Below are 25,159 nucleotides of genomic sequence, written 5' to 3'. Positions count from 1 at the left end.
CTTTGGCTTGACATCCATCTTTGTCTGACTACGCTTCTATGAAGAGCCTTGGTATATATTTGTACAGTTAAAGTGATATGTGAATGTAAATTGTTGTTGTTGAACTTGAAAGCTATTCATGGAGAATCTTTATCTTTCCCCCAAATTTTTCCCTTGCAACTGTTTCCCTACTTGTCTCCCACTCACTAACCATTTATTTTTCAAGCTCCGCCTCTTGACTGACATTTTTGCATTCAATTTATTGCTGTTTCTCTTTGTCATAGTGACTCTTAGCAGTTTTTCATGCCAGTTAGAATTGCGCCTATGAAAGGCATCTGAGTGCTTCAGTTCAGATGGCTGCTACTATCCAATTCATTAAGTAATGTAATTCATAGGTTTGGAAACTGGGATTCCTGGATGCTGGGGGATCTGCCAGGCAATTTCTGGGATGTCTGTGAGGTCTTCAGATCTCTGCCCTTCTATTATTAGTGGCCAAAGTTTTCTTGGAAACCAGTGATGTAATATGTTGGATGAGGTATTTGAGTTTAGTTAACAAAATCTGAACTACCTTGGACCTAGTGTTTCGTCATTTACAATATTTTTGCAGTTGAAATTGCAAACACTTGTGCATTATTTATAGAGAAGCTCTGTTAACTTTACAATATGTATGATCATCTCCGGAACAGGTGACATTTAAAGGGATGATGTAGTAAATGAACCCATGGAAGACATTTAACACATCATTATGTGTACTAACATAATCAACCAGATGCAGTTTTGTCTGTTTTTTGCATTTAATCAGCTGCTGCATATGACCATAAAAATGACAAGTTCTTTAGTAGTATGACTTGATGTCAAGTTTTCATCAACTGCTGGACTTTGAAGACTATTAAAATTAATTTCCCGTAGACTAATTGACACTGAACTGTTGGCAGGCTAGGTTGCTGGTGATTTTTGGGGGGTGTGGGGAATCAACAAAAGGAATGTTCTATTTACTAAGTATAGTGCATTCCTTGTTTAAAGCTGAGTAGTCCACAAATTATCATTTGCAATATATTCCATAGGAGGCCTCTTTTTAAAGTCAGCCATGACTTAGTTTTAAAAATCCAGTTAATGCTGCATAATTTAACAATGTGGTAATTAGGATTTCAGTAAAGTTTAATATGGTCAAGTGAAATTTTCGTGCTATGTCCATTGGAACTGCTAATTACACCCAGAAGTATTAAAAGTATAGATTTTGCCCTCTAAACTTGAACATTAGGATGAAGTTGGTAGTAGTGGGAACAATTTGAGGTGATAATTGAGTGTTGTTGAACAGTGACTTCACTTCAAAGTGATTGATTGTACGTGAGGCACTTGAAGCAGTTTCGGAAGAAAGTGATGAGGTAGTATATAATTGCAAGGCTTTCTTTAATATCCTAGGAGTCTGGCAAAAGATCTGGAACTTGCTTTGTGTGGAATTAAGATATTTCATTGATTTTTAACAAAAACTCAGGAAATTTAACAGTAGCAATGAGGAGGGGGAAGCTGCTTTGACATATCACTAAAATATCTGTGATAATATTTTCTAATGGGATGCCAACTGTAGCAAATCCCAGCAAGCTTTTGAGTTGCAGCTGACTGCACAAGGCCCATGATTGGGAGCCAGTGCCATTGGCATCAGTCTTGTGCAGCTGAAGAGAACAATGCTTTTGAGTAATATTTACAGGACTGAGGAATGGCTTATGCTATTGAGTCGATGCAGTGAAACTAGTCCCCCATTAGACATTCTATTCCATGTATGTGAGGGGGATCTGATTCTGTTCAAACTAGAATTGCAAATTTGTTACAGCGCAAGAGACCATTCAACTCATCGTGTCTGCACCACTGTCCGAATAAGCAATTCACCAGTGCCATTCCCCAACCTGCACATTCTTCCTTTTCACATTAGAGTCCAATTTCCCTTTGAATACTGTGATTGAAGTTGCCTCCACTGCACTCTCGGGCAGTGCAATTCATTCCTTAGCCACTTAGTGTGAAAAAGTTTTTTCTCATGTTGCCTTTGCTTTTTGCCAATTACTTTAAATCTGTGCCCTCTCATTCTTGATCCTTTCATGAGTGGGATCAGTTTCTTCCTATCCTCAATACCCCTTGCGATTTTGAATACTTTGGACCATAAGACGTGGGAGCAGAAGTAGGCCATTTGGCCCATTGAGTCTGCTCCGCCATTCAATGAGATCATGGCTGATCTGATGACCCTCAACTCCAGTTTCCTGCCTTTTCCCCATAACCCTTGCTTCCCTTATTGATTAAAAATCTGTCTATCTCAGCCTCTATCAATTCTCCTCTGCCTTCTCTTCAAGGAAACAGGCCCAGTTTCGCCTTTCTATCTTTGTAACTGAAATTCCTCATCCCTGCAATGATTGTCGTGTACCTTTTCTGCACTCTCTCCAATGTCTTCATATCTTTCTTAAAGTGCGGTATCCAGATCTGGATGCAGTACACCAGCTGAGGCCGAACTACTGTCTTATACAAGTTCAACATAACCTCCGTGCTTTTGTACTCTATGCCCCAATTAATAAAGCCTAGGATACTGTATGCTTTATTAAACACTCTCTCAACCTGTCCTACTACTATTAATGATTTATGCACATATACACCCAGATCCCTCTGCTTCTACACCCTCTTTAGACTTGTACCCTTTATTTTATATTGTGTCTCCATGTTCATCCTACCAAAAGAATCACTTCCTTTCTCTGCTTTGAATTTCATCCATCACTTGTCCACCCATTCCACCAACTTGTCTTTGTCCTTTTTGAAGTTCTGCATAATTCCCCTCACAGTTCACAATGCTTCCAAGTTTTGTATCATCTGCAAACTTTGATATTGTACCCTATCCACCATGGCCTAGGTAATTAATAGATATCAGACAGAGTAGCGGCCCCAACACTGACCTCTAGGAAACTCCACTCTCAACCTTCCTCCAGGCTGAAAAATAGCTATGCAATATAAAATAAGTCCTTTTAAGATGGGTTTCTGCAGCACTATAGAACGTCACTAAACCAAATGCTGACTGTTCAAGCAGATCTGTAATCCAACTAAGGGTGTTTAACTTTGTGCGAAGTGTATTTTTTCAATGTTGGGGCAGACACGTGCCAGCTTGATTAGTTTATTTTGTAGACTATGTAAAAATGTATGTCAGCTGTAAATGTCAACCCTTTATATCTATGAAATTCCTTCTGGAATCAGCATTTAACATTAGCCCACCAGAACTGATTGCATGGCAAACAAAGTCCTCCAGATAGAAAATCCTGAAGTTTGCAGCAGGGACTATTACACAGCTTGTTAGTAGGCTAAATTGGCAGAAGAGTGCTGCTGGAGGATAGAACACAATTCTCTACTCTTCCAGGGTTGCAATATTAAGTGGCAAATCTTTTCCTAATCTGACCCCACATTTCAGTTGCTGCTTCCACTGCTAACTATTAAACTTGGACGTTGTATTTAAATGACTGTTCTTCTTTCCAACATGAATCGTTGCTCACAATGCTCCTCCTCATATGCCATCAGCATCTCATTTAATTAACCAGCTCTAGTTTGGATTAGTGGTGTGCTCTTGTATTAAAAATGTAAAATATTTTTTAACAAGTCCACGGTTCTCGAGTGACAGGGCACAGAAGATTTTTCATTTGTATTTATTCTTTCTATCTCTAAAGGTAAAGATAGTTTTCCTATATTTACTATAATAGCGCAATGTCCTTGAAATCGTCAAATATTTTGTGTGAATTTTTTAAAAATCTAATCTAGCCCTCAACCATTTTCCCCGATTACTAACTCCCAAGCCACCTTTATGCTCCACTGAGCTACTTGCTGAGTTGCAGAAAAATGATTTACACTGAGCACAATAGTATCTGGAAAAATTCAGCAGGTCTGGCAGGACTCGAAACATTAACTGTGCTCCTCTCCACAGATGCTGCCAGACCTGCTGAGTTTTTCCAGGTATTTTTGTTTTTGTTTTGGATTTCCAGCATCCGCAGTTTTTTGCTTTTATATTACAGTAGTATCTGCTTCCTCCACCCCTAACATTTTCTCCATCATGGTCACTTGAATCTACACCAATGCAGCTGAAATCAAAGATGTTATATGCTAATGACTTACCTCCAAGTACCTACTGTGTTTATTACAATAAAGGTGCTATATAAATGCAAGATTTTGTTATGCTTCAACAAAGTTTCCATGTTTTCTCATTGTCTTGCTGCTTTCAACAAGGCTGTGAGTGTGCACTTATACATTTATCCTTTATATGCAGACAACAATCTCTCGAAGAATTGGGAGTGATGTAACAGTTTTAATAGCCTGAATTGCAGTTTAATGTTAAATCAGTATGCATTATTAGTCAGCAATGGATTAATGTGTGCAACCCCATTTTCAGCATGTCAGGTTATATTTGTAAACCTGTATCAAAGCTGTGTGTTAATCAAAGGCTTCTGGCATGCCTCTTTGATAATTTCTTAAACCACTCCTTATCTTGGAACAAAAGACAAGTTTGACATAAATTGGTACAAAATCTTTATCCAGTATTTCCTGTATTCTTGATGAAGCATACTGCAGATTGTATAGCATTGGATATCTAAATTCTGGGATTACAGAATTCAGCTGGGAATGTCATGGATTTATTGCTAAGCAGCATAAGACATAACTAAACCTAGTGGAGGAATTTCTGTTGATGTTTAATGGCTCACAAGAGCAACCAGGGATGACTTGTTCTCTCAGCTGAAAGCTTCCACTCATTCCTGCTCATAATACCATGGCTGAGACCTGGAACTCAGAATAAGAGGTTAATCAGTTTATCATGATTCCAGGCTATGTTATATTTATAACTATTTGTTTTACACTCCTTACTCCTACAATCTCCATGTGTTACAAAAAAGAAAGGATGTGCATTTATATGTAGTGCCTTTCATGACCTCAGGACATCCCAAAGTGCATCATAGTCACTGACGCGCTTTTTAGGTATAGTTACTGTTGTAATTTATGGAAATATAGCAACCAATTTGTGCACAGTGAGCCCCAGAAGTACCAGTGGGATAAATGACCAAAATAATCTGTTAATCCGGTGCTGCTTCAGGGATAAGTGTTGACAGTGGGAAAACTCTGCTCCTTCCCTTCAAATAGTATTGAGATCTTTGATGCCCACCTAAGAGGAAAAATGACACTTCAGATAGCACAGCATTCTGTTGGTACTGCACTGAAGTGTCTGCTTAGATTATGTGCTCAATTTGGAGTAGAACTTGAACCAATTAGCATGACTTTGATGAGGAAGTGCTGCCACTAAGTCAAACCTGACACTTTGTTACCTTTCCTAGATGAAAGGATATACATGACCTTTTCCCATATGTCACACTATGCGCAATGTCTCATAACAGTCTGCAAGATTATTTGAGAGTTCCCCTGACTTTTTTTCCTTGGAGATGCCTCTGGTGTTTAATTAAGAGTGGTGTACTGAGATTGGGGAATTTTGGCTGTGATGCCATTTAACCTACTTGGTACTTTGTGCACTACTGGATCATTATTTTTGTATTTTGCTGGGACCAAAAACTACCTGATGGCATGTTATTTTTAATTTACGGGATATGGTTAAGGCTAGTATTTATGGTTCTGGAATAAGCGGCAGTGAAACTTCTTAGATAAAACTGACTGGTTTACTAGACTCTTTGAAAGGGTAGTTAAGGGTCAATCACATTGTGTCTCCAGGTCCATTGCATATGGACCACACCAGGTAAAGATCACAGATTTCCTTCACTAGAGGTCATTAATGAACCAAATGGGTTTTTAATGACAATCTGGTAGTTCCATGGTCCCCTTTTCCTGATGTTAGCATTTTATTCCAGATTTACTTAATTAGTTGAATTTAAGTTCCCCAGTTGCTATGGTGGGATTTGAATTTATGTACTCTAGGCATCTGGATTACTAGCCCAGCAACAACCACCCTGCTGCCACACATTTGAGCTGGTGGCATGCATAATGTTGCAACATGGGTTTATAGAATGCAGCTTCACTGCCATTTTCCAGTCAGGATGTCTTGGGCTGAGTTGATCTGCTCTACGCTTTTAGTGCTTATCTCTTCAGCTTGCTTTGCTTATCAAAGAATGATGTGTGGCACAGGTTGCAAATGACATCCCTCTAATTTTTTTGTGCCCGGCCTATTTATTTAAGTGTTTGGAGCCTTCAAGTTTTTTTCTGCATGGCAGTGCATGTGCGTTAGCTTACAGAGTTGATTGGTACTCAAATGCCTTTGAAGGGACTACAGAGATGGTAGAGGCATTAGTTATAATCTTCCAAAATTCCTTAGATTCTAGAAGGTTGGAAGCGGATTTGAAAATAGCAAATGTAACACCTTTATTCATAAAGGGAGGGAGACAGAAAGCAGGAACTGACAGGCCACTTAGTCAAACATCTGTCATACAGAAATTGCTTCAATCCATTATTGAGGAGGTTATGGCAGGATACTTAGAAAATCATAATGGGATTGGGCAGAGTCAACATGGTTTTGTGAAAGGGAAATCATGTTTAACTTATTTATTAGCATTCTTTTAAGGAAGTAACAAGCAAGGTGGATAAAGGGGAACCCGTAGATGTGGGTGTACTTAGATTTTCAAAAAGCACATCAAAAGTTCATAAAATGAGAGCAAATGGTGTATGGGATAGCATATTAGCATGGATAAAGGATCGGCTAGCTAATAAGAAGAGAGTGGGGATAAATGGGTCTTTTTTGGGCTGGCAAACTGTCACTAGTGGAGTGCCACAGGGATCATTGCTGGATCCTCAACTATTTACAAACTATACCAATGACTTGGTTGAAGGGACTGATGTATGGTAAATTTGCTGATGGCACCAAGATATGTAGGAAAGTAAGTCGTCAAGAGGATCGAAAGAGTCTACAAAGGGATATAGATAAGTTAAGTGAATGGACAAAAGTTTGGCAGATGGAGTGTAATATGGGAAAATATGAACTTATCCACTTGGCAGAAATAATAGAAAAGCAGTATACTATTTAAATGGAGAGATATTGCAGAGCTCAGAGGGATCTGGATGTCCTGGTACAAGAATCTCAAAAGACTATCATGCAGGTGCAGCAAATGATTAGGAAGGCAAATGGTATGTTGGCATTTATTGCAGGAGGAATGGAATATAAAAGTAGTGAAGTTTCACTGGAGCTGTACAGGGTGAGACCAAATCTGGAGTAGTGTACAGTTTTGGTTTCCTTATTTGAGGAAGGATATAATTGTGTTAGAAGCAGGTCAGAGAAGGTTCACTTGACTCATTCCTGGGATGAGCGGCTTATCTTTTGAAGAAAAGTTGAACAGGTTGGGTCCATATCCATTAGAGCTTAGAAGATTGAGAGGTGACCTTATTGAAACATATAAGTTCCTGAGGGAACATGACAGGGTTGATACCGGGAGGATATTTCCTCTTGTGGGCGAGACTAGAAGTAGGCGCACAGTTTAAAAATAAGAGATCTCCCTTTTAAGACTGAGGTGAGGAGAATTTTTTTCTGAGAGTTGTTTGCGGAACTCTCTTCTCCAAAGGGCAATGGAGGCTGGGTGATTGAATTCGTACAAGGCTGAGTTAGACAGATTTTTGATAGACAAGAGTTATAGAGGGTAGGCAGGAAATTGATCTTTAGGTCACAACCAGCAGCCACAATCTTATGACTGGTGGAGAAGGCTCAAAGGACTGAATGGCCTATTCTTGCTCCTAAGTCCTGTGTTTATCCTGTATGGGAACTTTCAGGTTGCTGCATGGCTGTGAAGCTTAGTGGTAACATTGGATGCATGATCCTGAAGGAGTGAAAGGGAGGAGAATATTTTAGGGCCTTTTTTTTTAATGACATTGTAGGTTTTGGTAGAGTAGACTAACAACATGGAAGTCATGCTGCTGCTGTCCTTCTGAACCAATGCCAGTGTGTAGCCCAAGGAATAGGGCAGCCTTTTTACTGACTGTAATTAGACTGGGAACAAGTGCTCAGAATTGCGGGAAACAGATCATCTTTCAGTTCTAGTTAGTGCAAGTTTGAAATCTTCCAGGGCATTAGACAATGGCTGAACTCATCCTGTATATATGGTAGAAATGAGCTGCTTTGTTGAAAGAAAGTGCCAGCCCTTGGCCAGTAGGAAACAATTTTATTGGACATATACTAAACACTAGAAACCTTGGTTCTTCAAACACATAAATGTTAAAAATTGACTATATAATTATATAAAGCTGGTAAATGGCATTCTGTATGTGGTCAGAGCTTTTTCTATGGGACATTTTGGGCATTCAGCTTTGCTATGTTTACAAATCTCTGTCCCCTTTTCTAATGCACCAGCCCTTAGCTTGAACTCAGGAATGCAGTGTTAGGAAAAAAATTATATGATTACACATTTTACTGCTCTGTAGTAATAATAGTAAAATGTCAGGCATCCAACGTATCTATTAAAGTCATGGAAAAATTTCTCTATGCAGAGAAATCACACCTAGGATTCTTCTAACAGCAAACGGATAGCAGTCAGTGGAATTCTCTGTGGAGCTGGCTAATACTTCTGTAGCTTTTTTTAGATTTGTTTTTAAAATGCATCATGAAGATGGGAGGGATTTATTGTTTCAAGTACTTATTACACCCACACACTCTGCATCCTTGAAGTTTTCAGTAGTATTTTGGGAATTACATGATATTGTCTAGTTTTGAATTCTTATAATATATTGCCCCCATTAATTTTCAGTACACTCAAGTTGATGAGACAGAGAAGATTTGAAGCTGAATGCCTTTGTAATTTTAAACCCAATCTATTTGGAGTAATGTCTGATATAGATTGATTCCAATGATTAGTCAATTATTATCATGCCATTATTTTTGTACTATGCTACCACTGGGATAGTAGAAGGTGAACATAACATAAATCGAAGCAGGAATGGGCCATTTGGCCCCTTAACCCTACTCTGTCATTAAGATAATGGCTGATTTTGTTTGTGGCCTCAACTCCATAACCCTTGACTGCCTTGTAGATCAAAAATTTGTCGAGATGTGCATTGGTATATTGTTGCCTAGGAATTCATATATTTCTAGTCATTTTAATTTTTTAAAAAATTCTGCTGTTGTTAGTTATGTGTTCATTCAAAAGAAATGTTCCCATAATTTTGGTTTTGGGAATAAGAGAAGACAGGCTAAGTTATTAGAACTGCCAGGCTAGACAATTCTGCTCTTGTCAGGCACGTTGCCTGCTGTGGTCCATTTGTGGTTTAACTTTTGCAGTGTATTATAAATATGTTTGCCATTTAAAACAACCACTGAGGTTCCCTCCACGCCATAACCAATCACAATCCAAAGAGGAGGTATGCAACCTTTTCCTCTACCGCTAGAAACCGCACAAACTCTGGGTGACTTGCTAATACTTCTCTCCCTGCCCTATGGAGCAATGGGGCTGTATGCACATAATCTCCTAATTGTTTAGTTTAATTTAGAAGTGCACTGAATTTGGGAATTGAGAGCTGTGGCTCACATCTGTGTCAATATTCCAATGCTGTATTCCATTGGATTACCTTTCTTTCAACCTTTTGCCTTTTAGGCATTAAAGTGCTAAACTGGGGAGATACGGTTTTGCATTGGGGTGCAGGGTGAAGGTTTTGTGTTTCTCGACATCCTGAATAACTGATCAACCAGTTGTGCCAAATGGAAGTCAGGAGTTTCCCTAAAGGAAGGGAGGGAAAATAGGAGAACATATTGAAATGGGCCGCTCTTGCGCACTTGCAAGCAGTTGGCTATAAAGTAACTAACATTGGCAGAGACAGAGGAGCAGGTTTCCTGCTTGGCCGGACTGTCGGATGGTGTAAGCCCATGGAAAGAAAAATAATTCTTTGCTTATGCAAAGAAAAGTATTGAGTTGGAGACCCTGTTACCACACCACTGGCCACATAACATTGCATCTATCTCTGTGAAGTGTATTTGAGATGTTTAACTGGGCAACAGTACTTTTCAGTTGAACACAGTAATGTGAAATACTTCAGTACAGTTTGCAGAAATAGTTTTTTATGCTAGGGGCAAGGGAGGGAATAACTACTTTGTTTTAGATTTTATTCCGTTCATAAAAAATTACATTAATATTTTTAGAAAAATACTTGCAAAATCGCAGACATTGTCAGAGATTGATTTAATTGAAATTGACGTGTTTGAAATTAAAATACCATTCATACTGTTTTTCTTTTTAAAAGAACAGCCATCAGCGTTAATCAAGAAACCATGCAAATGCCTGGCCATTTTCTGCTTAAACTTTTCCTAAAAATAGACCATTAAAATAGTGCTCCTCCTGAGTGCACAATCCAGCAGGTTGCAAAGGTATTTTGGTAGTTTTTTTATCAGTTAAAACTCTTGCAATCTTTAATTATTCAACTACATAATGTGTAACTCTAATGCTTAGTAATATGCTGCTTATAATGTACTACTGTATGCTGTTAGGAGAGTGGAGACTAGTGTTTTTGTCTGAAACAGTTTCATTCCAGTCAGAAGTGTAATTGGAATGCAGTCAGTCTCTGGAGGAGGGAAGGGGAATCTGGCAATAAGAGCAGTTGAGAGCATTATTCAGATTAGAATGTAGCCAGCCATTCATTATTACTACACACGTTAGTACAGTGTATCATTGTGTTTCCACAGCTGGGACTTGTTTAAGTTGTCTGATTATATGATAGAGTAAAGGCGTGCAGCTGTTATCCAAGTTCACAAAATAAAGTAAGGTTTTAATAATTTTAATCAAATACCATTGCAATCCTATTATTAAAAGATAAAATTTTACATCATAACTTCTTTGGCTTTTGTGTTTTTAATGAACTGGTGAATGTCCAAGAACCTTACTGGAGCCTTGAAGATGTGGGTCATTAAGTATGTCATCAGAGTGTCACTTTATGAATGTGATGGTGTGTTAATTGTTAAAAGGAAATTCTGTTACACAAAAATTTGAAGAGAGTCTGTTATTTTTGCCATATACAAGCAAAGTTTAAAATTGCTTGTTATAAAAGAAAGATTGATTGATTGCATTTATATATCACTTTTCACGACCTCCGGATGTCCCAAAGAACTTTACAGCCAATGAAGTACTTTTAAGCTTACTCACTGTTATATATAACATTCTTTTTAATTGTGTCCTGTTGGTTGTCAAAATTTCTTTCAAACTTATGTGACTAATTGAGGTACCAGTGGTGATAGGAACTATGTTTTCTTGTCCAGTTGCCTGCCTCAGGCCTACCATTGCCCCACTGTTACTCAATTCCTAGTTAATGGCTTTGTCACCCGAAGACTCCTTCCTTGCCCAGCACCCCATCTTGCATTAAATCCCATTTGCTCATCACTGCCCCTGATCTACAGTGGTTTTCTGTCCTCTAATGCTTTTAATTTATAATTTTGCCCTTGTCTTCAGATATTTTCAGTGTGGTTACAGTAGTGTCGTGGTTATGTTGTTGATAATCCAGAAATCTGGGCTAGAGAAAGTGAGTTCAAATCCACTGAAGAATTTTAATTTGTTTTTAAAAAAATATTTGGAAGTGAAAAGCTATCAGTAAAAGTGACAAAAAAGCTGCTGTTTGTTGTTAAAACCCAATTGATTGACGTCGTTCAGGGAAGGAAACCTGTTTTACATAGTCTTTCCTATGTTATTCCAATCCCACACCAATGTGGTTGACTCTTAACTGCCCCCTGAAGTGGTTTAGCAAAACAATCTAGTGTATCCAAACACCAAATGGAATAATTTGTTGGGTCAAGTAGAAGGCCCATGATCTTTTCAGGTCAACTAGGGATGGGCAATAATTGTTGGTATTGGCATGGTCACTCACATTCTAAGAACGTATTTTTTTTAAAAAAATGAATTGAATTTCCAACACCTTGCACCTACCCTATATTTTCAACCTACATCAGCCTTGTACTCTTGCTGCCCGACCAAATGCATTCCCCCTTCCCTCACTATTGACGTAATATCTGGAATTCACTCTCTAAACCCATCCCTCAACTTTCTCTGCCTTCAAAAAATACTTTTCAACCTGCCATATTGACCAAGATTTCTGTCATCTGTCAACATTCCCACAATGATCTAGTATATGTTCTTTTATGCCTTTTATTTATTCTTTATTTCTGTGAAGTGTTGTTATATTTTCTACGTTAAAGATTTTATAAAAATGTGTTTTGCTGTTTTTGTGATACCAGTTGTCTTTAGCTGCTTCATCAATGATTTTCCCTTCATCCTAACATCAGAAGTGGGGATGTTCACTGATGATTGTATGGGGTTCATTTCCATTTGTAGTACTGCAAATGATGAAACAGTCCATGTCTGAATGCAGCGTTCAGGCTTGGGCTGATGTGTGACAAGTAATATTCATGCTACACAATTGCCAGGCAATGACCACCTCCAGCAGGGAAAATGTCTAATCCCCTTCCCTTGACATTCAAAGACAGTACCATCATAATAGAATGTTATGATTAACATCTGGCGGGGTGGTCACCATTACCCAGAAACTTAATTGGATGGGCCGCATAAATACTATGACTAAAAAAAGAAGTCAGAGGCTGGGTATTCTCCAAGGAATGCATCTGGATTCTGCAAAACTTTTCACCATCCACAAAGCGTAAGTCAGGAGTGTGATGGAATATTGACTACTTGCCTTGATGGATGCAGCTCCAACTGCTCTTAATTTAACACCATCCAGGACAAAGTAGCTCTCTTGATTGGCACCCCACCTACCAGCTTAAACATTCACTTTCTCCACTTCCAGCTGCAGTGTGCACCATCTGCAAGATGGACTGCAGCAACTCGTCAAGGATTTTTCGATACCGCCTTCCAGATCTGCAACCTCTATTACTTAAAAGGACAAGAGCAGCAGGTACATGGGAATACCACCACTTTCAAGTTCCCCTTCAAGTCACGCACCAGCCAGACTTCAATATAGACCAGTTATTACTGTTGGAGCAAAATCCTGGAACTCCTTACCTAACGCACTATGCGAGCACTTTCACTACACTGACTACAGAAGTTCAAGAAGGTAATTCACCATCTGCTTGAGGGGCAGCTAGACATGGGCAATAATGCTGGCTTTGCCAGTGAAAACCCACATCCTGTGAATAAATTAAAAATAAAATGTGCTGTGCAGTTTTATGCCCAAGTTGTGACCTGTTGATGTGACATGAAAAAATGGGACAAAGTGATCTTTTGTTCATGCTCTTATTCCTGGAGTGCAGTGGGCCAAGAAATGCCTGTTTCAATGATTCTCCCGGATCTGCTCTGAACATGCACTGGAACTTGTGCAAGAGTTCATTAGGGTGAAGTGGGAAGTATATGACCTGTTAAACCCCTTCCCATGATTTGACATACGAAATCAGTAATTTCACCATATCTGTGAACTGTATTCTGTCAAAGTATAGTTGCTATGTTGGAAATTTCAAGCTTTTACGAGAATTTTGCAGAGTTACTTGAGTCCACCCATCGCTTAGTCAATTAACATCTTCAGGAGTGGAGGCAATAAATGAGAGGTTGTGGTAAATTTCCACCTATATTTTGGCAAAATGTTAATCAAGTATCCTTCAAAAGGGCATTTTAATTAAATCAACTATTGTTGGCCATATTGAGGATTTTGCTGCGTGAGAAATGTGATTTTTGAATGAAAATTTAGCAGCTTCCAATTTTACTTCTGGCACATTTTACACAAAATTTAGGATATTTAACTGCTTTATTTTGAGAATATAACACATGTTTGGCTTTTTAAATTTGTCAATCTAGTCTGAGTAAAAGTTAAATCTTTCACAGACCAGGACCTTCATGGACTTCATTACCATGAACATTTTGCTGAAAATATAGTCTTAATTTAGATTCAGCAAAAGGAGCTGAATAAACTGCTAATATCTGACATTGCTTTTGTCTAGTCTATTCATAGTTTATGGTTTGGTATTAAATAATGAACTTTCACATCATTACATAATGTAGTCAGAACTATGGTGGATGAGAGTGAGGAAAATTAGATTACAGGTAAAACGGATGAGTTAAGGGTGAGGATTGACACGTGGAATTATGATATAGTAGCCATCACTGAGACGTGGTTGAGGGAAGGACAGGATTGGCAGCTCAATATTCCAGGATATAGAATCTTCAGGTGAAAGAGGAGGAGGCGTTGCATTGTTAGTTAAGGAGAGATGATATCTTGGAAGGGGCATCGAATGAAGCTTTGTGGGTAGAGTTCAGGAATAAAAAAGGGGCAGCCACGTTGTTAGGTGTTTATTATAGACCCCCCAGATAGTCAGCGGGAAATTGAGGAGCAAGTATGTGCACAGTTTGTGGAGGTGTGTAAAAACAATAACAATAGGGTGATTATTAGGTGATTTCAACTTTCCCAACATTAATTGGGATAGACATAGTGTTAAGGGCTTGGATGGAGTGGATTTCTTGAAATGTGTACAGGACAACTTTTTAGGTCAATATGTAGAGGGTCCAACAAGGGATGGTGCAGTGCTGGACCTAATTCTGGGGAATGAAGCCGGACAGATGGTTGAGGTGATGGTGGGCGAGCATTTTAGCAATAGCGACCACAACATGGTACAGTTTAAGTTTGTTATGGACAAAGAAATCAACAAGTTGCAAAAAAATGTTTTGGGTTGGGGGAGAGTGGATTTTAGTAAAATAAGGCAGGATCTGGCCAAGGTAGACTGGGAACAGTTACTTGTGGGGAAATCTACTGAGGAACAGTGGGGGTGTTCAAAAAGGAAATGGAGAGGGTACAGGCTCAAAATGTTCCCTCTAGTGTGATAGGAAGGAATAACAAGCCCAGAGAACCATGGATGACCAGAGGTATTCAGGTTACAATGAGAAGGAAAAAAGAGGCTTTTAGCAGGCACAAGGGAAGCAAATCAGCAGAGCAGTACAGAAAGTGAAGGATGGAGCTTAAGAAAGCAATTAGGAGAGCAAAGAGGGGATATGAGAAAGCTCTGGCTGGTAAAAGTAGGGAAAATACCAAGATGTTCTATAAGTATATCAATGGGAAGAGGATAACCAGGGAAAGAGCAGGGCCCATTAGGGACCAAGGGGGCAATCTATGGGTGGAGCCAGAGGACATCGCTAGAGTGTTGAATGAATACTTCACATCCGTCTTCACCCAAGAGAATAAGGATGAAGGTATCGAACTCGGGTAGAGAGACTGTGAGGTTCTTAAGCAAATTGATGTAGGGAGTGACAAGGTAATGGAGGTGCTTGCAGGCTTAAAAGTGGACAAATATCCAGGTCCGGATGAATTGTGTCCCAGACTGCTGAGGGAGGCAAGGGAGGAGATGCAGCAGCTCTGACCCAAATTTTTAATTCCTCTCTGGCCACGGGGGCGGTGCCAGAGGACTGGAGAACAGGTAATGTGGTTCCTCTATTTAGGAAGGGTTGTAGAGATAAGCCAGGGAACTACAGGCCAATGAGTCTCATGTCATTGGTAGGGAAACTATTGGAGAAAGTTCTGAAGGAGAGGATCTATGTCCACTTGGAGAGGCAAGGTTTGATCAGGGATAGTCAGCATGGCTTTGTCAGAGGGAGGTCATGCCTAACAAATTTGATTGAATTTTTTGAGGAGGTGACCAGGTGTGTAGATGAGGGTAGTACAGTTGATGTAGTTTATGTGGATTTCAACAAAGCCTTTGACCAGGTCCCACTTGGGAGACTTATAAAGAAGGCAAATGCACATGGGGTATAGGGTAATTTGATAAGGTGGATTCAAAATTGGCTTAGTTGTAGGAGGCAGAAGGTGATGACAGAAGGATGCTTTAGTGAATGGAAGCCAGTGTCCAGTGGCGTACCACAGGGATCTGTGCTGGGTCCCCTATTATTTGTCATTTACATAAACGACACAGATGACTATGTGGGGGGTAGGATTAGTAAGTTTGCAGATGACACAAAGATTGGCCGGGTTGTTGAGTGTCTTGGGCTACAGGAAGATATAGACTGGATGGTCAAATGGGCAGATAAGTGGCAGATGGAATTTAACCCTGAAAGGTGAGAGGTCATACACTTTGGAAGCAGTAATTTGACAAGGAAATATTCAATGAATGGCATGACACTAAGAAGTTCTGAGGAACAAAGGGACCTTGGCATGTGTGTCCAAAGATCTCTGAAGGGGGAGGGGCATGTTAGTGGGGTGGTGAAAAAGGCATATGGGACACTTGCCTTTATCAATTGAGGCATAGATTGCAAAAGTAGGGAAGTCATGTTGGAGTTGTATAGAACTTTGGTGAGGCCACAGCTGGAGTAGTGTGTGCAGTTCTGGTCACCACATTATAGGAAGGATGTGATTGCACTGGAGGGGGTGCAGAGGAGATTCACCAGGATGTTGCCTGGGATTAAACACTTAAGTTATGAAGAGAGGTTGGATAGACTTGGGTTATTTTCATTGGAGCAGAGAAGACTGAGGGGCGACCTGATTGAGCTGTACAAGATTGAGGGGTATGGACAAGGTGGATAAGGAGCAGCTGTTCCCCTTCGTTGAAGGGTCAGTCACAAGAGGGCATAAGTTCAAGGTGAGGGGCGGGACGTTTAAGGGGGATGTGAGGAAAAACTTTTTTACCCAGAGGGTGGTGACGGTCTGGATTCCCCTGCCTGGGAGGGTGATGAAGGCTGGTTGCCTCATCCTTTAAAAAGTACCTAGATGAACACTTGGTACGTCATAACATTCAAGGCTGTGGGCCAAGTGCTGGTAAATCGGATTAGGTAGGTAGGTCAGGTGTTTCTCAAGTGTTGGTGCAGACTCGATGGGCTGAAGGGCCTCTTCTGCACTGTGATTCTGTGATCTAATAACTGAACAGAGCCATAACAGTTCAATGTAAACAAATCTCAAGATACTTCAGAAGGGCAAAATATGAAGAAAATGCAGGCATGTTGTGAAGGATGACCTCTAAAGAGTAGTCAAATGTCTGAGATTTAAAGAGGGTCTTAAAGGAAGGCAGGGAAGTGGTGAGGTGGAGTGTTTTCGGCAGGGTATTTTAGAGTGTGTGTCTAGGTGATTGGAAGCACTGCTGTAACTAGGTGGAATGAATGGAGTGGAGGAATACTTAAGAGGCCAGAGTCAAAGGAATGCAAGGTTTGGGGCTCAATGTCGGGTTTACAGCTGTAGGGCTGGAGAAAGTATCAAAAAGAAACAAAGGTCAAGACATGAGTTTAAAGACGAAGATGAAAATTTTAAACTTGACTCCTGGTTCCCTGTCTCTTCATTACAGGTTAGTGGACAGGACTTGTAGAATAGAATACAGGCAACATTATCTTGGATGAGGTAAGAATGGAGGCTGACAAATAGTTGCATCTAGAAATGACATCGGCATGGAGGAGAGTTTCAGCGGCAGATGGACTGAAATAGCAACAGAGACAGGCCATGTTGCGGAGGTTGAAGTAGGTGGTTTTTATGATGGAGAGGTTATAGAGTTGGAAGTTCAGTTCAGGCTTGAATAAGATTTCAAGGCTGCGAACAATCTGGTTCAATCTGATAAGGTGATTGGGAATGGGTTGTGACTGATGATAAGAAGAGAGTTTGTGATGGAGGTCAAAGGCGATGGGTTCCTATTGTTTAGTGGGAGGTGGAAGTATATGTTGGACAAGTCTGACAATGAAAAATAGGTGAAGTAGTAAAGAGAAGTGCTAGAGGGCCAAAACTGTATGTTGTCATAAGTAGCTGAGCCTATGTCTTTGGATAATGTCACCAAGGGCAGCAGGAAGTGAAGGGACCAAGGGTTGATCCTCAGTAGTCTTCAGATCCTTGGGATGGGAAGGAAATCCATTGCTGGAGATGCTGTCTGTGCAAATGCATCACTAAGAGTGGAACCAAGTGAGGACGGTCCTACAGAGATGGACGACTCTTAAGAAAATAATTGTTGCAAGATGGTATGGTTTACTGTGCCAAAGACTGCAGAGAGACTGAGGAAAGGTAATGTGCCATTGTCATAGTCACAGAGGATATCATGTGCAAACTTAGTTGATGCTGTGGCAGCGGTGGAAAGCTGATTAGAGAAAATCAAACATGTAATTACAGGAAAGGTGGGCATGGATTTGGGAGGTAACAAAATTCAGTATCTTTGTAAAGGGAAATGATTGAAGATGAGGCAGTAGTTTTCAAGGACATAAGGGTTGAGAATGAATTTCTTTTTAAGGACAGAGACAGTCTCCAAGCAAAAGGAACAATTTGTTTTGCCAGTTAAGATGGGGACAACAAGGGCTGTTGAATGGTTGACAACTTAGAATGGTCTCTGGAGAATGAGAGGTGGGTCTCATGGGCAAGAGGGGTCAAGGAAGAGCATTACGTAAGATGGTGAGACTTGAGAGTGACGCAATTTCACAGCTACAACAGAGTGATTTCATGTGAGGGAAAGGTGAGGTTTGGCTTGGAGGGCAATAGATCCAGCAAAGACAGCTAACTGGATGGTTTCAATCTAGTCCAGACATCTGTGAGCTTGTAAGGTTCTAAGTGAAAAGAGTGGGCAGTGAAACTACCTAACTAAGTTTACAGGAGGGTGTAAACTTGCAAAATATAATTGCCAACAATTTGCCAGTCACGAGCAGTGGCTGCTCTTGTGCAATGATGTCTTCCCCAGAAGATGTCAAATTCTTACTATAGGTACCTTTGCTTAGAAATTATGCAACTTCCCATGTCTTTTGATGAGTGAACCTTGATATTGATTGGCAACATGGTGGCTGAGCTTGATTTTGTCCTGAGTCATCGCCATTGTGTTTTTCTAGCAGGGCTTTAGTAATCAGAAGAGGGAATCCTAAATGAATTCCTCACTCACTCTGCATGCAAGGTGTGCTAGGATCAATTGTAGTATTCCTTCTAGAGTCTCCGATGAGATTACAAAATATACTAATTTATCAGAACATTGTTTTGAAACACCCTCTTTTCCTCTTCCCTCACTGCATTGTGACAGTGACACACTAGTGTTAAACAAATGAATATCGGGGAAGCTGATGCTACTACTTATTCAATATGCTGATGAACTTAATCTCGTTTTATCTTGAAGATTAGGTAATGTTAGTGAGGCTTAAGTGTGTTACTCTTCATTTGTGCCTACAGACTAAACCAGTCTGAATCATGAATGTGCATAAATGCCACATTTAATTTCAAACCAATCTCTTCAAAGGCCATGTCTGAAGTGCAAGCGTAAACATGGGAGAACTTTGCTACGCCCTGGCCTATGAGAGAAACGAATTTAGGCAGACAAAGTACTAGTACAAAAGATAAAATCCAAATACTGCGGATGCTGGAAATCTGAAACAAAAACAGAAAATACTGGAAAAACTCAGCAGGTCTAACAACATCACTGCTCCCAATGCGGTCTCCTCTACATTGGAGAGACCAAACGTGGACTGGGTGACCGCTTTGCAGAACACCTTTGGTCTGTCCGTAAGTATGACCCAGACCTTCCTGTCGCTTGCCATTTCAACACACCATCCCGCTCTCATGCCCGCATGTCCGTCCTTGGCCTACTGCAGTGTTCCACTAAAGCCCAACGCAAACTGGAGGAACAGCACCTCATCTTCCAATTAGGCACTTTACAGCCTTCTGGTCTTGAAATTGAGTTCAACAACTTCAGATCATTAACTCTCGCCTCCACTTTAACCCCCCCTTTTCCATACTCATTTTTATTTGTCAATTTTTATTTTTTATCCACTTATTTTCACTTCTGTTTATTTTCATTTTTATTCATTCATTGTTTTATCCCCACCTTTTATTCTATTTTCAATCTTTTTTCCCCCCAGCACTGTCCCCTCCCCCCATCGCACCCCCACAAGGGCCACCTGTCACTTGTTCATCTTGTTCTTTTCATAGTGCTTGTGCTTGTCCTGCTATTATCACATTCTGCTTTCTCACCTACATGCCACTGCCAATACCATTAACACCCCCTTTGCCCTTTTGTTCATGACATCTTTGTCATTCTCTCCTTTGCCCCCACCTATCGCTGGCCTTCTATCCAGCTTCACCTGCTCCACCCTCCTTAAACAGTATAAATTTCATCACATTTCCACTTCTCTTCAGCTCTGAAGAAGGGTTTTACAGACTTGAAGCATTAACTCTGTTTTCCTCTCCACAGATGCTGTTAGACCAGCTGAGTTTTTCCAGCATTTTTTGTTTTTGTTTAAGGCACTAGTACATGTCATTTAAAGTCCAGAGAGGTGAGTGGGACAAAAAAAGCAGTGACATCTGCATGCACTCATTCTTACTAGAGATCAAGCTACAGTCTGAACAGTGCATTTACTGGGGTATTTTGATTGGTGGCAGCAGAGAAAACCCCATTTAAGCAGAGAGCTTTCCTGGCTACTGGCCTTTACTAATCCATAAGATGTATGCTTGCCACAAGCTGCACAGAAATCAGGACTGAGTGGCACAAGATTAGCCCAAAAGCAGCTTCAGTTAGTCTCTGAAAACTTGTTCTTTTTCATGATTTGGTGAACTTTGTGATTTCAGAACTGATGCTTTACAAACATGATATAATACAAGTGATCAGATAGAATGAGAGTTCAGGTTAGGCTGAAGCTGCTCAATTACGGGACTTTGTTTATAACCTGCTATCAAGCCCCTTAATCATAGTTATCTCTAGTTGTGGAGACACTTTATCTTTTCTGCTAGCCGTGTGTATCCTATATATTTGTTTCAGGATAAAAACTCATAATATGAAATTGCTATTTTTATTTCAAAGCATCCCAAAATATTCAAATGATCGTAATCAAATGGGTGCTGTTCTGATTTGCAGGTGGCTTAGACAAAAACATTTATGCATGGACCCTTAATGGTAAGAATTTCAGGAATGCTTATTATAACATTTGTCTCATGTTCAAGGTGTGGAAATGTTTTTCAGATTTCCAAGTTTTGATGACATAAAACCATCAATCTAGAATTACACAGAGGTCTGTTTCATTGTAAATCTTTATGGTCACTGTCTTCAGACAGAAATCAGTGCATTCACCATTTACGTTTTTGTTGGTTTTTACTCATTGTATGTGGATTAAATATAGAATGCTTCCTGTTTTGGCATCAAAGATACTTGCCCAAACTTTACACAGCCAAATAGAGTGCAGGTCACCCTATCCTTTCTGAGGAAGGTACCTTAATCCAACTACAGAAGAACACTATGATAAACAATGTTTGCAATTTTGGTTTTATATTCAAGCTCAAAAGATTTTCTCGTTCTCAGTTCTCTCCATCACAAAAACTATGCTTCCATCTTTAATTTGCCCCTCTACCCTTAAATCAACTCATCTCTCATCCATGACTATCATTTTCAGACTACACCATTCCATTGCTCTGTTATGGTGAAAAGTCACACTGACTCGAAACGTTAACTGTATTCCTCTCCGCAGACGCTGTCAGACCTGCTGAGTTTTCCCAGGTATTTTTGTTTTTGCTTTGGATTTCCAGCATCCGCAGTTTTTTTGCTTTTATCCCATCTTCCAACTCTTGGAACCAGAGCTCATCAAAACTGTTGACCATATCATATCCTGCACCATGTCCTGCTCACCCATCAGCCCATTTTTGCTGACCTACATGCGCTCCTGTTCCCCCAACACCACAAATTTAAATTCTCAACCTTGACCTTCAGCCCCTTAATGGCCCAGCATTGCTGAAACATTGTCTGTAACCTTCCCCAGCCCTTCACCCTGCCCCCACCAAACTTACCATTCTCCTATTCTTGCCTTGCTGCAGTGTTCCACGCCGCCACCTAACATTTGCTTTCAGACAGCTGGGCCCACACTCTGGAATTCCTTATCAAAACCCACCTGGCTTAGCTGCATCTAGTCCTCCATTAAGACGTTGCTTAAAATCTACTCTCTCCAAGCTTTGGGTTGCCTCTCTCTATGACTCATTTGAGCCACCACCTACTTTTTGATAGGAAAAGAAAGAAGTAGTGTTAAATGCACTCTTCCATAATATCAATTAAGTTTATGACAATAGAATAATGTACATCTCTTGGTGTCAATTATGATGGGTCACTGAAGTACTTCTGTTGCAAGGTTTTGCAACATGTGAAGAAACTGGTTCCAGAATACCATAAGCCTATGCGAATAAATGTCTTGTGCAAAAATCTCTGAAGTTGTAGGAACTTGCTGTTGTTTCTGCACCTTTCCTCTTTCCCCATTTTCCAATGCACTCTTCTTTCCTTTTTAAGTTCTCCCACTCCATCAATTACATACTTATTGCTGGCTGAGATTTTTGACATATAAACAAATGGCTTCGAGGCCTCTAGCACACTAAGTGTGTACTGGAAGGTGCAAGAAATGAGTTGATGTTGATCAAATGAGTTGATCATTATTTTTGTGTGCATGTGGGAAATTGTCTTTTCTACCTATTCTGCTTGTCTGTTGCAGCTCAAGAGATGATCAGAAACACAATGGATACTTTTCAATTTGATTTCAATTGTTATAAATTTGCACTTTGTAAAGTTTCATGGCACTTAATGATTTTTTTTCACTAGGGCTATTGAGAAAGAGTGAGTGAGTGGATCCAATTGGGTAGCTCTTTCAAGTGGCTGGCACAGGCACAATGGGCCGAATGGCCTGCAATGTGTTGTATGATTCTCTCATTTTACGTAAGGGCTGCTTTTTTGTGCAAAAGTATAGGCTAGACTCTCTGCAAAATGCAGTAGGGGTTAATGGTAAATACTTATCTGCAGATGGTTGTTAAGTAGCTTAACTTTTTCAAATGTTGCAAAATAAGCCATGGAATTTTCTGACTTTTCGGAATCTGTTTGTATATTCATATAACGATGTTGTAATATATAAAAGGCTTGGGCATTTGACTAATAACACTAAAAATAGTACATAAGCAGTGGGGGAGTAAGTTAAAGCAGCAGCCAAGGAATGCAGGCTATCGTCTGTGTTTTGCATAAATTGATGCAGAAAACTCATTAGTTTGAAATAACCTCTTTCAATCAATGACTGAATGCTTAATTTTCTGATTGGGGAGGGGTTTAGAATTTTGACTATTGTGTTGCAGTTTAATGAAAAACAGACTGGAGATTAATGTGCAATTTGTATAATTCATGGGAAAATGATGATTTAAACTGTGTGGTTCTCCTCTTCCTTCTTTTTAAAAGATGAAATTTTATTGAGTAGATTAGACTATAAAGTTTGCCACTTTTTTTTCTTGTAGGCCTTCTAAGTTGTTGGTTCACGTTTGCAAGGGTTGGTTACAGCTCAGTGAAAACCATTAAAAGTGGACCATGAAAAGATTCAGCAGTCTTGGCTGTTTTTAGTCAGATACTGAAGTGATAAATAGTTTGTGAACATCTTGTGCAGGATTCATGTATTTTAAGTATTAAGAATGAAAAGAGTTTCACAAACCAAGATTTCCTGATGAAATCTGTTCTCTTCTGGGGATTTGCACACTTATTATTTACTAATATAAAAACAAAAAAACTGCGGATGCTGGAAATCCAAAACAAAAACAGAATTATCTGGAAAAACTCAGCAGGTCTGGCAGCATCGGCGGAGAAGAAAAGAGTTGACGTTTCGAGTCCTCATGAGCCTTCAACAGAACTTCAGTTCTGTTGAAGGGTCATGAGGACTCGCAACGTCAACTCATTTCTTCTCCGCCGATGTTGCCAGACCTGCTGAGTATTTCCTTATTATTTACTACTTCAGTGGTTGATTAAGTTGCAACATTTATCTGGTTCACTACGTAAAGCAACTTTTCCATCGGCACAGCCAAGCAGAGACAGGCAAATATCAGTTAAAATTGCAATTAGAGCTCTGGTTTCCAAGTTCACTGTTGTAAAGCAGCCATCACACCAATCTTGCATTTAGACTCGAATTTGAGTGCTAAAGTTCATGAATAAACAAATCCGTGAAATTGCAACTTAAAAAAACATTGAGCATGTCTGTTGCATAGTAAGCATGTCTACATAGAAACTTAATTTTTAACAATTATAACCACATCTTTGACATGGAGTGATAACAGAAATGACACTAAGATCATTTTCATTGGGAGCATGCAAATAAGTAATATGTAAAAACAAACTATTGTGGTTTGTTTGTTCATCGTTTGAGAATTGCAGAATAGCTTACACCAGAATTAATTTCATACATTTTAAGTTTTATAAGCAAGGTGCTCTGAATTGTTCCTTTTAAAAATCATTCAGGATCCTTCACATTCACTTTTAAAATGCAGGGTGGGGGGTGTGCAGTGGACTGTTTCTCTGAGACAATCTACCCATTTGAAGTTGATACCTACATGATTATTCTCTTTCTGTACATGGATGATGTTGCCGTCTTCTGCTCGGATCCGCTGACTGATCCACATCTGCGACCAGTTCGAACTGGCCTTGGGAGCCAAGGTAAATCGTGGGAAGAGCGAGGCCATGTTCTTTGGGAACTGGGCTGACCGATCCTTTGTCCCCTTCACCGTCAGGGCTGACGGCCTGAAGGTGCTGGGGATATGGTTCGGAGGGATCAGGGCATGCGTTAGAAACTGGAAGGAGCGAGTGTCTGTGGTGAAAAGAAAACTGGGCATGTGGGAGCGACACTCCCTCTCCATTGCAGGTAAGAACCTGGTCATCAGGTGTGAGGCACTCTCGCTGTTGCTGTACGTGGCGCAGGTCTGGCCCATTCCAGACTCCTGTGCAATGGCGATCACCTGAGCCATCTTTCGCTTTATCTGGAGGTCGAAAATGGATCGTGTCCGTAGGGATGCAATGTATAAGCCGCTAGATAAAGGGGGAAAAAACGTGCCTAACATCGCCCTCATACTGATGGCCACCTTTGTGTGTGACTGCATCAAGCTGTGCGTAGACTCTCAGTACGCAAACACCAAGTGTCACTACGTGCTGAGGTTCTACCTGTCCCTGGTGTTGCGAAGGATGGGTCTGGCCACGCTCCCACGGAATGCTCCAAGTAGCTGGACCGTGCCGTACCACCTGTCCCTGGTGGAAAAATTTATGCAGAGAAGCACCTTTGACCACAAGTCCATCAGGCAGTGGTCGGCACATAACGTCTTAGAGGCCCTGAGGGAAAAGGAGGGTGGATCCTGTGGGATGGTTCCCTGACCAGACTGTCAATCATTTGGCAGAATGCCTCATCGCCAGAACTTTCCAACAAGCACCAAGACGTAGCTTGGCTGGTGGTGAGAAAGGTCCTCCCCGTCAGATCCTTCCTACATGCCAGGAGTCTCACCCCCTCTGCACGTT

The 25,159-nt window shown here is 40.3% G+C and overlaps 1 protein-coding gene across 3 annotated transcripts in view; it reads left to right on the top strand.

Annotated features, from left to right (window-relative positions):
* Nucleotides 1-25,159, top strand: part of smurf2 (SMAD specific E3 ubiquitin protein ligase 2) — a 218,587-nt gene that overhangs the window by 71,984 nt on the left and 121,444 nt on the right. For 2 of the 3 annotated variants that reach the window (XM_041216960.1, XM_041216962.1), the window contains exon 2: nt 12,751-13,017. The exons of the other annotated variant lie outside the window; for it this stretch is intronic. In XM_041216960.1, coding sequence (XP_041072894.1) covers nt 12,751-13,017 — 267 coding nt within the window. The remainder of the gene's footprint in view (nt 1-12,750; nt 13,018-25,159) is intronic. 3 annotated transcript variants of the gene reach the window in all.

Source organism: Carcharodon carcharias, chromosome 22, assembly GCF_017639515.1.
Source record: "Carcharodon carcharias isolate sCarCar2 chromosome 22, sCarCar2.pri, whole genome shotgun sequence".
Taxonomy (NCBI): domain Eukaryota; kingdom Metazoa; phylum Chordata; class Chondrichthyes; order Lamniformes; family Lamnidae; genus Carcharodon; species Carcharodon carcharias.
Note: the sequence above shows the minus strand (reverse complement) of the source record. Positions and strands in the feature narration are given on the sequence as shown.